The following is a 14455-nucleotide window of genomic DNA, read 5'->3' on the forward strand; positions in this document are numbered from 1 at the left end:
TTCCAGTCTCTTAAAGGAGGAATGGAATTACAGGAAGTGAGAAAAGAGGGGGGAATAAGTGTTGCATAAATAATGTATAAGAAAAAAAGGTACATACATGGGCGGCTGACGCAGCAGCTGCCTTTCCGATACTTATGCTTTCATTTCTGGCTCCATCTATTTTCCCTCTTTAGACTCCAAGGAGAGTGGCAGTGCGCACCTGATGGGTGGGCCGCGTTGCCACGGAGCAAAGATAAACTACCGGCGGTTCAATTCAAATGTTTTGAGCATCAGTCACTCCCACCTTCAACAATGAGCCTAATGCAGAGTGGTTGCAGATGGAGAGAAAGGCAGAGGGAGGAGGAAGAAGAAGAAGAAGGGGAAAAAAAGGAGTGGGGGTAGAAAACACGTCCCCGTATAGACGAGATTCATTTGGGACAGCCGGCAGCTTACTAGGTTATCACTCACTTATCGCCGCTGTAGCGCGAGACGCAGAATGGCCGGGGAAATAGCTGTCCATCACCCAGAATACAATCAGCAGAGTACAAGGCTGGGGAGCTAATGGATGTTTCCACAGGGAGGGCAATTTGGTGAATGGGAAAGTGGATGGGTCCATCACACGAGATGGGATTATGTGCGATTGTTATCCTTCACGAGCGTGATATGACGGTCAAGGGGTGTAATGTATATGGACAGGGGAGACATTAAATAGTAATCTCTCCGCGCCGCTCTCACAGCCAATCAGCCTGCCCTCATCCCACATTTCCCTTTTTCTGACCGAGCGGATGTTCTGAGTAGCACTTAGACAAAAAAAAAAAAAGAAAAAAGAAAGAGGCACTGCCGCTGAAATATGCAGAGCAGCGCGCACTCGAAAATAAATTAAATTCTTATCTGCAGACTCAATTCAGTGCATTTATAACCAAATCAACTCGATTATGCTATGGTTGGAAAAAAACAGAACTTTCGACACAAAAAATAAATAAGTTTCAGTGTTTTTCAAAAAGACACAGAGAAGAAAACTGGTTTCGCAAATAACAACAGCAGCAGCAGCAGCAGCAGTGCCGCTACTGGAGTGGAAGTGCCCATGCACAGGAAAGGGCTTTGCATATTTGATGCACCACTTTGAAGTATTTGTCCCGTCTTCTTTGTTACAAATGAAATAATACACACGCAACTGTTTACATTTCATCCATAGAGAGCAATCATCCCCAAAGTTAAAAGAGGAAAAACCAACAGCATCACAGTATCTGGACGAGCAGTGTGTGGTGCCTTCATCGTCTTTTCCATTTCCAGGAAAATAAGCTGCACCTTCCATCTTCAGTAAGAAAAAAAAGAAAGAAAAACAAAAAAACAAGCTCCTGGTCTGGTCTGGTCTGGTCTGGTTTGGTCTGCAGCTTCGAGTCCTCAGGTGTCCTGCAGCGTTCACTCAGAAGATGTGTTTGAGGTGCTTCATGCCGTAGGTCTTGAAAAACACCAGGAGGATCAGAGTCCACAGGCCCAGGATGAAGCCATCAGGAGGATGCCAGTCTCTCTGCTTTGGTTTCTGTGGGGAGGGGAGGGGGGGGTGAGGCGAGGTAAGGCGAGAGCGGGATCGGGTGGTGCGGTGGCGGGGGGAGGGAGGGAGGGAGGAGAGCGGGGGCGGATGGAGGGGAGGAGGGAGAGATTGCAGGTTAGTAATAGTGTGTATATTTCTCCTGTTGAGGCCACGGCTGATTGTTCTGTCATTCACACAGGCAGGCAGGCAGACGCAGAGTCACACATAGGCTCACTTTATCTCTACAAACACTTTATGTACACTATCTGTTGTTTCATGCACACATACACACACACAAACACACTAACACAAAGGTTCGCACAAATAAAAAAAGAAAAAAAAAAAAGCGGGTGGTAAAGCTCATCAGTACACCTCCCCTGTCTCGTGTTGTCCCATTCACTGCCACATCATCACTTTGTGTATGATTATACTTTTAAATCTCGCCCATATTAAACATGCATCTCACAAGGAGCACATTTATATGCTAATGCGGCGGCAATATTCTGCGAAGAGATGAGATTTAACCTCTAAAAAATCTTCCTAACTCCTCCGCTGGCGACAAAGCTACAGATAGGCTGTGAGGACGCACTTAAGAGATTTCTGTTATCCGTCGCTATACAAGCTGTCATTATCCAGACGGGAAATCACTAGGCAGAAAAGGCATCCCCTAAAGCCAAAACCCCAAGACTTGGCAAAGAGGATGAACACACAGTGCGCACTCCAAGTCTGCCTGAGTCATAAACTATACACGCACAATGGTACACCGTCACACAGGACAGGAAAAGCTGCTGCACCACAGCTCCACAGACGTCTCTGTCTCTCTCTGTCTCAACTCTTCCCAGTGTATATTTCCTCCCTCTCGAGCTCATCAACACACTGCAGCAGGAGCTGGATGAGTCAGACCGACAGGCCACAGGTGTGAAGGTACCTGTGTAATCTATAACCTGCAATACCATAAAGATGAAGTCTCAAATAGACTGAGGTCTGGCTACAGGTTTGAGTAAATAAAAAAGTCTGTCTCAATTAGAAACCGAGTCGATTTTCTGTGCAAGTTCTTGTGAATGTAGAAAACCTCTCTGAAAAATTAAAAAGTTGGTGTTGAAGCCCGGACACGACGAGGCCGGACTCGTGAGCATTAATTCTTGGTCGAAACAAAATGAAAAAAAGGGGGGGAGCCTGTGGCCCGACCCTGAATTTGTACAGTACAGTATACACAGCAGGGAAAATAAGTATTGAATGCGTCAACATTTTTCTCAGAAAATATATTTCTAATAAGGCTACTGACATGAAATTTTCACCAGATGTCGGGCACAACCCAAGTAATGCACACATACAAAGAAATCCAAACATTTATGTCCATAAATTAAGTAATGTGTAATAATTAAAGTGTTAAAGTATTGGACACATGAAGAAAAGGAGGAGGTGCAAAAAGGTTTGGAAAGTCAAGAAAGCAGCTGGAGTCTGTCAGTATTTAGAAAGTCATCCATATCAAGTAATATCAGCTGGTTTAGTCCAGTTGACGCCTATAAAAAGGTTTCTCATCACCAAGGTGTCACACAAGAGGCGTCTCATGACGGGGAAAAGCAAAGAGCTTCTCTAGACCTTCAGAAACTGATGTTGCAGAACAAACCGATGGCATCGGTTACAGATGTGACCAGGTCCTCACAAGATTTCTGAAAGAGTCAAAAGAAAACTAAGAAGAGTCGTCCAAGAGTCAAGGAGACTGACAGAGCTTTAGACAGACCTGCAATTAGCAGGTACGGTTATAAAAAAAAACAAAAAAAACAATGAATAACGCATTTAACCGCCATGGCCTCTATGCATGCTCACCATGCAAGTCTGTTGACGTGTTCAATACTTATTTTTCCCACTGTATTTGGGTTGTTCGGACCGGCCGGGCCCGCTCAGAACTCCAAATGACTCCAAGTCTACTCTGGCTGGATCTAATTTCGTCAGAAGGACTCGTAATGACGCCAAAGTTATCTGGGTGAGTAAATGAGAAATAAGGTCCTTATTGTAAAAAACTGAAATTCCCGTTTAATAATTTACATATTGATACCAGATACCAGAAATATCATCACCACAATGAGAAAAACTCTTAGTGCTCCTACTATGCTCCTACTACGTTTGTGCCTGTACCTGAGAGATTCAATACCAGAGTATCTCTCATTTAGCTTGAGTGACTATAAAATAACCAGAGTATGTGTTTAATAAGATATTTGCAGTGCCGATAGAGAAGAGCAGTAGTAGATTTAATCCTGATGAATCGTGGCATCTCAGAGCTCAAACTGTCTAATTGCCTTGAAATTTTCTACATAAATTCATCCGTACAACTCGAGTGGACGTCTGATATTTTTGCTGGATTTCACTTTTTCAGAAAAGTGATAACTGCTGAATTGGCATAAGTAGCTACAGTTAGACTCGGTTTTCTGTGATTGCAAAGACAAAAATAAAAGCCGGGCACGTACTGTAGAAAAGAGTGTGTTAATAATAATAATAAAAATAATAATAATATGCGTGTAGTAGTGTGTGGTGAAATTACCACCCACTGAGCTCCAAATGCCGGTAAAATGTGTCTCTGGCAGCTAAAAGCTTCCACTGGCTGAAACTGTAACACTTTAACACCTCAGTTATATTCAGTTTTGTTTTGTCCCAGTTGACCACTGTATAGTCTCTGTCCTCCAGCCAATCAAATCAAAGCTCCACAATGGCTGCGGTTCAAACAGGCTGTTCAGTGCCTGGCGATAATTCCCCTCCGGCTACACGGAGCGGCATTATCTCAGCGTGTGGAGAGGGGCTGATGATGAACTTGACCCGCCATATTATACAGCAGGTCTTAAAATAACACGCTGCACCTGATTGTAATCATGGAAAAGCATTAGAACCGGCAAGATAACACATCTCTTGGAATAATAACCATCAATTGCTTTGACAGCTGAAAATGACTGTAATTTCTTATTAGTGCAAAAGCTCCTGGTAACTAATGCACCAAAAAAGAAAAAAAAAAAAACGTTAATAATTTCAGGAACAGTGTGTGTCTGTGCACTCGTGGCCACTGTGCAACCTTCTGTGTGCAGGGCAGCCGTCCTCTCAAGGCTGTCTTTTCAATCCAAACTCCTGGTTACGTGACAACGCTGCCAATTTCTAATGTAGAAAGAGTGAGGACAGGGAGTAAAATTGGATTACGTCTGACTCTAAATTTATTTAACAGCTCAATCAAGTCAAATCAATAGAGCGCCGCAGCCTGCCAGAATGCTAAAGCGAGAGACAGTGAGGCCTTTTGGAGTTGACACCGGCCCAGAGCTCCGGGGGCTTAAAGGAGAGAGTCAAGGCTGGAGGTCCAAAGCAAAGAGCTTCTCATTTAAAAGATGCATTCACACGGCGTATTGTAATTATTATATTCAGCTTGCATTCATTTATCATCCGCCAGCAACATCCAACAATAACCACGGCTGAAAGAATAAAAAAAAAAAAAAAAAAAGACTGCAGTAATATCCAGGAGTACAGGAGTTATGGGGTTGTGAAATGTGACTTTTCTACACACTGCATTCAGAAAGTCTTCACAACCCTTCACTTTTCTCCATTTTATATCTTATTATATTATATTCTACTGTGTTTTCCCTCCTTGTCAGTCTTCACATTCACCAATAATGACAAAGTGAAAATAAAATGATGTAGGAGTGGTTAAGGACGGGGTGCTGCAGCAGCATGACAAAATGTGAAAATAAAAAGCGAAGGGGTGTGAGTATTGTCTGGATGCGCTGTGTCTAAAAGTCTAAAAGAGTTTCAACAGACAGCGAACAACAACGACAACAACACCTCGTCTGATTTTCCCAACAGTGCTTTTATGGGAGCGATGGAAACAAAAGGAAACGTCTCAGACGACAGATTCTGGTCTGGTTAGCAGCACATCAAAGTCAAGCACTTAGTCCAAAAACAGCGGCACCGTGTTAAAGGCCCTGACAGCCGATTTCTCCAATCACTTTATAGAAAAATCATTTATAATGGAGTCTTTTGTGAACTTTAGTTTTTTTTTGTTTTTTTTTGGTGTGACAGAGTTGGACCTTTTTTTCCTGTGAGCAGGATGGAGTTGGAGAAAATTGATGTAAGGTACTTCCACACATCAATCAGGATTATACATTATGAATCAGGTTCTGGTAACGCATGTGGGCTCGTTTCCTTGTGTTGCTAGGCAACGGCTAATCAAGTCTGATCAAACCACACCCACACAGTCCTACTCAGGCGGTTTTTGACTCCATGAATACCATCACATGTCTGTTATTCAGTGATACAGGAAAATGCTTCACATACTTAAAGCACATTTGAGAGGCTTCACACAGAATAATAATAGTGAGAGGAAATGAAATGTTTGTGAAGGACATTTGACTGCAAAGTGGTTTATGGGATGGAAGGCTTTGACAGGTTGTCTTAAAGGCAGAAAGTATTTCACTGGGGGCTGACGATACACTGTGGACACTGTTTTGAATATACATGTTTTGTTTTGTTCAGTGAACATTATGAATATTTTATATGAATGTATTAATGTGCAGGTGGGTGGGCAGGGTTCTTGTTTCTGTTTTCATATTGGTTGTGCCACAAGGAGTCTTAAAGGGATAGTTCAACATTTTAGCAAATTGGCCCATTGCCATAATCACTATAGTCTTAGTAGTAGGTTCGTTCCCTTAATTGTCGGTGCAAGTTATTTTTAGAACGGCGGAGCAGAGCTGCGAGCTGCTCAGAGCTACGATACGGAGGCTCATGGGATTTCTTGGTTTCCCTCATCAAACTCATCAAATACACAATCCAACAACTCCAAAACACTCTGGTGGACAAGTTGTGACCTGCACATTCACCACGCTATGAGATAACAGAACGTTACCAGACAGAGTTGTTTTAGAGGTAAATTCATGCAAAACTGCTGATGCTCGTTCCTGTTGGGGGCTGTCTTTCATCAAGCAGTCTCTGTATTTGCCTCTAAAACAACTCTGTCTCATAACGTTCTGTTATTATCTCATAGCGTGAATGTGCAGGTCACAACTTGTCCACCAGAGCGTTTTGTTGTTGGATTGTGTATTTGATGAGTTTGATGAGGTAAACCAAGAAATCCCATGAGCCTCCGTAGCGTAGCTCTGAGCAGCTTGTGGCTCTGCTCCGCCGTTCTAAAAATAGCTTGCACTGACAATTAAAGGTAACAAACCTACTGCTAAATGGTGCTAATGGACCAATTTGCCAAAATGTTGAACTATCCCTTTAATTTACAGGTGGGTGGGCAGGGTTCTTGTTTCTGTTTTCATATTGGTTGTGCCACAGGGAGTCTTAAGTTTGTTTTGAGCTTGATCTGTGTAATGGATCGCAAGAGTATGATTTTGGACTTTTGAATTTATTTATTCATTTTTTTTTAGCATGCTGTGTTTTTGTTTCTGTCCTGTTTTGATTTGTGTATGTGTTCTTTGTTTTGTTTTTCTTCTTTTTCTTTATATATGTGACAATTCAGGTTCAAACAGAGGCCTCACTGCACTGAATAAGCTACATCTCTGACACAAACTAAAGGTCTGTCTGGAACAAGACTTAGTGCTCTGCTTGTACAAATCATCCAATATTTTATGTTGCTGCTTTTCCACTATATCTGAATTAACCTTGGCCTTGTGTGACAAAGCATATGGAGCTTTATATAGGGTAGTGCAACTTTTCATGAGCTACTTTTCTAAATGGAACTCCTAACAATACCGACGTGTCTGATTCTGGTTAATAACTTCAGTGTGAAAGCTGCTGCTGTCTTCAACTCAGAGATCATTACTGCAGTGAAGTACAGAGGACAGATAGACGGTGCAACAGCAGGAGAAACAGGAGGTGCTCTGTCCTGATTGTTATCCAGAGAGAGGGAAGTGAAGAGGCTGAGCTCCTGCAGGTCAAATCAATAAGACACTGACCTCGACCTACAACGGTGAAACACCAAGGAACTCCTGAGGAATCACACTAGAGAGGCCAAAACAAAAACCAATCAGTTCATCTGTGAATCCAAGTGAGCGACAGGTTACCGCTCTGCCTTTCAAATATTCTTTCTATGTGCATCTTTCTATCACAGAGCAGACAGAAGATCAGGGAGCACAGCCCGGTCTAACACTGTTTCCTCCAGACGTACTCCTCTGGTACAATCAAAACATTTCGTTTTACATAACGAGCACATTTTGCAGCCATTGTTAAAGAACCCGTTTCCCGTCATCATTTCGAATGTCAGTCAATCCTGAAATGTGTGAGATTTGTTCTTCTTGCTTTTGTCGAAGCAGAGGCTTCAGACCCAAATCCCAGCACGCTTGAGCTGTCGATCTCCATGTCGTCCCGTGTCAAAAGGACACAGAGCCATCACAGCAGAGATCTGTCCTACATGGAGACGCTGATATAATCATACGAACGGTCTGACAACCAGGACATGGCCACTGATCTCAAAACACAAACGTGTCCCAAATCCTAAACTCAGTGTTCATTTTTTCTTTTTCTTTTTCTGCTGCTACTTCACTCCACAAGCCTTTAAATCGAGCATTACGTAACTAAATCTGAGTTGGGACACTTTCAGCAATCGACCGTGGTGACAAAGTGGTCGGCAGAAAGACGAGGGGAGGAGCTGAGAAAGAGAGAGAAACACCTGGAGGATGAGGCAGAGCTCGGCTGCAAATGTTCATAAGAGGAGACTGGGAGCTTATGGCCATCGGGGGCAGTTGACCTCTGTGACAATGGTAGGAAGAGGTATGCGTGACTGCTACTGCGACTGTGTATATGCATGTGTGTGCGTGCGTGCGTGCGTGTGTGCATGCATGTGTGTAAAGCCCAAGTCCCCGGGGTAAGGAAGAGCAGGGGGAGATGGATCGACTGTGACAGGAAGCCACGTCAGCAGAGCCGGCAGAGAGAGAGGAGCATATGTCAAGAGGGGAGTGAGGAGAAAAACATTAGGAAAGAGGCACAGAGGAGAGAGGGCGATACAGTCGCATGAGCAAAACGATTTTTCTTTTCTTTTTTTAAAGTGAAAAGTCATAAATACAACCCGTCTTATAATAAATGTTTTCACTGCATAAGAATTTGTCGCTTTTTTTGTGATTAACCGAACATACAGTAGGATCTATAGGACTGATGGAGTTTTGTCAGCCAATGTTTTTCAATGGAGCTGAACAATGTGCATATTTGTATTCTCATCAGAAGTTGTTGTGTTGTGGTTTCGGTCTGCATGGTTTTAATTTTCAATGAAAGTTTTTGAAAATTAAGTTGTAATTTTTTGCAGGGCTTTGGATCAGCACCACAATGTTTATGGTGCCAACAAGACCCAAAATGTTGGTGTTTTGGATATTGCACCTGGCCATATAGCAACACCGATTACATTATTTTTTACATAAAAAGCAGGTTTTTAATAAAGTGTCTCTTAAATATGTTTTACACATGAAAAAACAAACTTGTCATCACTCTGACAATGTTGACACTGTGTCTAAATGCTGTAAAAGCTGCTCCTGTTTCATTGAAGATGCATGTTATTTTTGATTTGGTGAATTGATAGTAATCATTATATACACCGTTATCTCAGTCTCAGTGTTGGCCATTGTGGCCTTTTGGTCCAATGCCGTTATGTTAACTGTGGTTTGTCCTTTGTTTGTACGATGAGTTCATGTTTGTCTGTATGTTTGGACCCCCTCGAAAACAAGATGATTCATCTCAAGAGGTTTATCCAAAAAAAAAAAAGAAATTTCAAACAAAAACACACAGCAGGAAGCAGCTGCACATGTTCTACACTGAACTTTAGTTTGGAAAAAAAAATATTCAATACATTTTGAGATACTTTTGCTGTTTTTCACCACTGAATTACACCACCTTGGCTCCTGTGAGACACATTTGTCCAATAAGTTATCAGCTGATACTGTGACTTAGTGTACAATGGTGTTAGTCGTACTGTAAGTTCAAGGCTGCATCTTCAAATAGCTTGTTTTTATTAAACCAAAAACCAAACCTCCCAAATGTTACCATCATTTTAGAAGAACATAGAACATGTTTGAAATTCTAGCTTGATAAATGAGACCAGAATGAGGGGAAATTATCATTTTAGATTGAGTCATAAACGTATCGATTGTTATCGTATTGTAGAAAATGAATTCTTCATCAATCAACTGATTAAATGACTGATACAGCCCAGAATGTAATATGCATGCATGTCATCATTACTTTAAAGTTTGATAGATAGATGCATACTTTATCTGGGCGAAAACACACAGGAAATGTGTGTTATCTGCTGGCCAACACATGAGTTTCTGATGCTGAATAAAAAGAATGAATCTTCTCCTGACAAAGAAAAGCATGAATGAGTCAAAAAAAAAAAATATTGGAACAGCTGAGCAGAAAGAAGATGAAGCTTGTGCCGACCTTCACATGACGGCAGCATTCACATCCCACCAAGGCCAAGGACAGGGACCTACACTCGAGCAGCTCTGCCTCCATTACACACACTTTGTGTTGCGTATTCAATTCACCGGTAAAATCAATTAAGGGCTACCCATCTGATTGATCGGTGCTAATTAACATGGCCATGGGGGGACGCTAATGGCCGTTGAGGGAGGTCTGAAACGCCCGGCCAAACACGAGTGCTCCCAAGGTCAAAACTGCTGCAAATTCACGTTGTGCAGAAGACGGGTGACAGAGCAGCAGCTATTGTACCCGGCTGCCGGGACGCTGCACTGTGCTGCCTTGACATTCAAACACCTCAGCAAGAGCCGGGATGGGATGATTATTCTCCCATAAAGGCATGTTTTGCCTTTAGAGAAAATATTATAGAGCGGCAGAGCTAATTCTAATTGATATTTGATTAAATGGAGGGAGCTTGTCCGACTGGGTCTGGCCCTGTGATCCGCACAATCCACAACATCTACTTTTGATAAGAGTCATTGTCGCAGCCTGAGTGAGGGGGGGGAAACAGGGGATTTGGCGGGCGATGGGAGGGAGGGAAAGCATTAATTTTCACTGTTTCCATTTTCGATTCTCCGGAGCCATATGGTGTGGCGTCAAGCTGGAAAAAGAACAAATAACAATTTGACGCCAGAGACCAGGACTCACAGCAGCGAGGGACGAGGGGGGAAAAAAAACAAAAAAATACACAAGAGTAAAAAGAAAAGAAAATAGAGAGAGCTCCTTCTCGTTATTTCCAGAACTGAACATATTGTGATTAGGCTTTGGCGACGTGATGAGACGTGTGAGGTTGGAAACAGAAGGTGGCAGGAAGAGGGGACTCACCCTGTCACCAGCAGCTAGACAACTGCCAACAGTGACAGGGCATTAATCAACTCCTCACATCCACGTACACAACAAAAGGGAGGAAGTTTGTCTACAGACGCCACGCAGCACAGCCTTATATACCCACTGTCACTCACTCTGACGACTTTATTTACAAGGCGTCGGCCGGGCTGGAGGCAAATTGAAAAATGTTTTTTCTTAGAAGATAGAACAGAGTGAGTGAGATTCGTTTTATTTATTTATTTTCTGGTGTATGGCGCAACTGAAATCAGCTTCAGACGACTCAGATGATCAAATCTTAAAGAGATACGATCGCATCGAGCCCTTCAGACGGCGAAGGGGGCGCCACCATATAAATCTCATATCTCCACCTTGGAGCGCTGCATCCAATATGACAGCTAATCAAAAACAGGGCGAGCCGTCAATAGACTTGATGGACATTGGTCATTCTGCTGCGGTCCAGATGGAGTATAGTGAGGGGGAGCCGAGATGACTCAGTCTATCAGGACTCCCATCTTCAACCCAGCAGGAGCGCGAGCCGATAATCGAAATCTCTGGCAGGGGTCGCCGGGTTGACGAGTGTGTTTGTGCGTCGTACGTGTGGGTGCATTTAAAAAGACAGAGAGAAACAACGGCAAAAAAAAGATGTATGAAGATGAATAGACAGGGGAGCGGTGGAGGGAAGGGGAAAAAAAAGAAAAAGACAAAAGATTGAGCCAAGATATGAAGCCAAGTAGCAGACGGCAGAGGCTTAGCAGTGTGTGCGTGTGTTTGTGTGTGTGTGTTCATGCTTCCAGCAGTGCCATTGCTTCTACATATTGAACAATTATAGACACAGTTTATGGGGGCCCTCTCTCTCTTCGTGGAAGCAGCAGATCTGAAACCAGCCTGCGTTGTGCTCGGACTCTGAAACAGTCACCCAGCTAATTTCCCAGAGTGCCGCTGGGTGTGGAGACCCCCTTCTGTTTCCATCACGATACTCAATAAGCGTCTGACGGGGCTGAGACCTGTGGTCGGCTTCGTTTCTCTGGGACCAAATGACTGCGACTTCTGTGCTCACAGTGAAGTCGATGTCAGTCGGCAACGACACGAGGAGACCCGAGGAGTTTTCTGATTTATTTTATTTTATTTTTTATTTCATTTTTCATCACTTACTCAGTTCAGCTCGATATGACCTTTGCAATCAACACCAATAGTTTAGTATCCAACAACAAACAGACGACAAAAATCATTTTCAAATCAAACGTCTGCAGCGTCAACTCTCCTTTGACAGATCTGACCTAATCAAACACCTCAGTTTTTTTTTGTTTTTTTTGCAGTTTCATTTGAAGCGTCTGTCTCTCGCTTATATATCAGATAGAGCCATGATATCTATATATCTTTCCTCTGTTTGGAAAAGTGGACTGGAAACAAGCAGCTGCTCTGACCCTCTGCTTTGACTTTTAAAGTCTCAGAGCTATTGATGTGACACTTGGACTTTAACTGATGCCAAACCCCAGTAGCTGAAATCAAGCCAAGTGTCACATCTTCTTTCCTAAAACAAATACCACATTTAAACAGCCCACTTTTTTGCTATTATCTGAAATAACAATTCTTTGGAGGGACGGCAAGGTGATGAGGTCTAGTCAGTGCACCTAAGGCAAAGGCTAATTTATACTGAGCGAGGGAAGAGTCGTTCCCATTTAGCTTTAAAAATGTACAACAAATCTCCAGTGTGAGGACTGAATTATCCCACTGCCACAGAGAAGTTTGACCAGTACGACCTTTCTGACCGACTGACTGTGACTGGTCTTCTCCTGGTGTTACAAGCTAAGGTGTAGTGCTGCTGAAGCACACTCCAACGACCAGCTCATGTTAGTAAACCTGACACTGGTTATACAACCTTTAAAACCAGTCACGACTCAACCGTTTGACCACACTCATTAAAATGTAATTAACGATGAGCGGGGTAAACTCAAGATTTGTGGTGGGTGGACAAGCTGTTTTCACCAATAGATGTTGGTGGTGGGTTTTCTGACTATTATATTTAGTACTACTCCTTATACCTCACATGTCAAACTGGCCAGATCTGGCCTGCAATACATTTTGTGTGGCCCATGAGAAAATTTCAGATTTCTATTATTAACGGTCTGCCAGTGTAGCGCTCACACTACTCACACTACAAATCCCATAGCACACTGCAACAGCTACCGTACGGTCATGAACGAGAAATAGACTGAGAAGCACCGGCAAGCTCTGTCTGCTCTGTTGACAACAAATCAGCACACAGATGTGCTCTCAGTCTCACTGATGCACACCTCCACTCAGCTCAGGACCGAACTCCAAACATACATGAACTTGCAGCCAAGAGGTCAAGTATCGGGACAAAATGGCATAGGAAAAAAACATTATTTTTATTATTTTTTCTGAAATCACAATACATTTTCCATGTTTGACCCGCAACATACTTTGTGTTTGAAATTTTGGCCCCTTGTGTAACTGAGCTAGACACCCTGGTCATACGGTGAGTTGCACGAGTCCAAGCACCAAGACATTGCACTGTGAGCCCACACAAGGTCTGCATTATAGCATTGGTATGATGCAAAGATGAAAGCCAGACCACCAGATGACTTTGGATCAGGACTAGTGATCAGTGGCCCAGCTCACAACCGACCAACACTGGCTTAAAACATGTCGGACATGTGACAGCTGTGACACTATTTCAGAGACACAACACCAGATCTAATCATTTCTCAATGTGAATCCTTTCCTTTTAAAGAGGAACTATGCAGGATTTTTAGCTTAACTATGCTACATTTTTACCTTAATTAAACAGCTTTGGAGTAATTGTGATGGTTTAATAAATGGCTTAACTTGTCACGAGGGAGAATGGAGGCTCTCTGCCTTCCACGTGCCTGTCACTTCTTGCGTCTCTTGGCTGAAAACCAACCTTGCAAGATGTCACTTAAACGCGCCCTGTAACCCGTAATCTCTAGTTTATGACAGATTAAACTACACAAATGTACACATGGTAACATCATGTATGAAATATAACGTTATCTACTGCTCTATTGATTGCTTTCTCGCTGGCTTCGCCGTAAACAAAAGCACATGGCCGGGAGGAGGGTTAGCAAAACAGTGGAAAAGCGACCGGACTTGCATAGTTCCTCTTTAACTCACAGGGTCCAAATGGAAGAAAAATGCGTTATCTCAGTCAGAAACCACAGTCTGATAGTTATATCCAAGTTCAGACACAACTTTCACAGCACTAAAGAATAAAACCTGTCCTATACATCCGTCTTTCAAACTCTCAAAAGAGACAACACTTGTATCTGCGCTACTCTCCTCAAACAGCATAAAAGGCCTCTGCTGTCAAAAAACTGATGAATTAGTTCAAAACTATTGCTATGATGTTATAAGAACAAAAACCAATAGACTATTCATTAATGCACAGCTTTTTCAAAGTAACAAGGTCACATGCATTAATGACACTTCAATGAGCTGAAGTATAAATAAAGGTCTTATTAAGAGAGAAGGTCTAATTGTTCAAGACAAGGTATAGATAGATATAGAGCATCTTCCAGCTGTAATACCCAAGAATGTTATTTGTACACATTTAATTATTTATTCTCCGCTCTACAGCGACTCAGGTCTCAGGTCTAAACCACGGTACAGTGGTGGAGAACTTCAAGCTCTGCA

General features: G+C 42.7%; 1 protein-coding gene across 2 annotated transcripts in view; it reads right to left on the reverse strand.

Moving 5' to 3' along the window:
* Positions 1-1118: 1118 nt before the first annotated feature.
* pigk (phosphatidylinositol glycan anchor biosynthesis, class K) overlaps positions 1119-14455 on the reverse strand; it is a 32451-nt gene continuing 19114 nt past the window's right edge. For both annotated transcript variants that reach the window (XM_083990855.1, XM_083990854.1), the window contains exon 11: positions 1119-1522. In XM_083990855.1, the coding sequence (XP_083846981.1) occupies positions 1406-1522 (117 nt within the window). In that variant the 3' untranslated portion in view covers positions 1119-1405. The remainder of the gene's footprint in view (positions 1523-14455) is intronic.

The sequence above is a fragment of the Trachurus trachurus genome (assembly GCF_905171665.1).
Source record: "Trachurus trachurus genome assembly, chromosome: 17".
In the NCBI taxonomy this organism is placed as follows: Eukaryota; Metazoa; Chordata; class Actinopteri; order Carangiformes; family Carangidae; genus Trachurus; species Trachurus trachurus.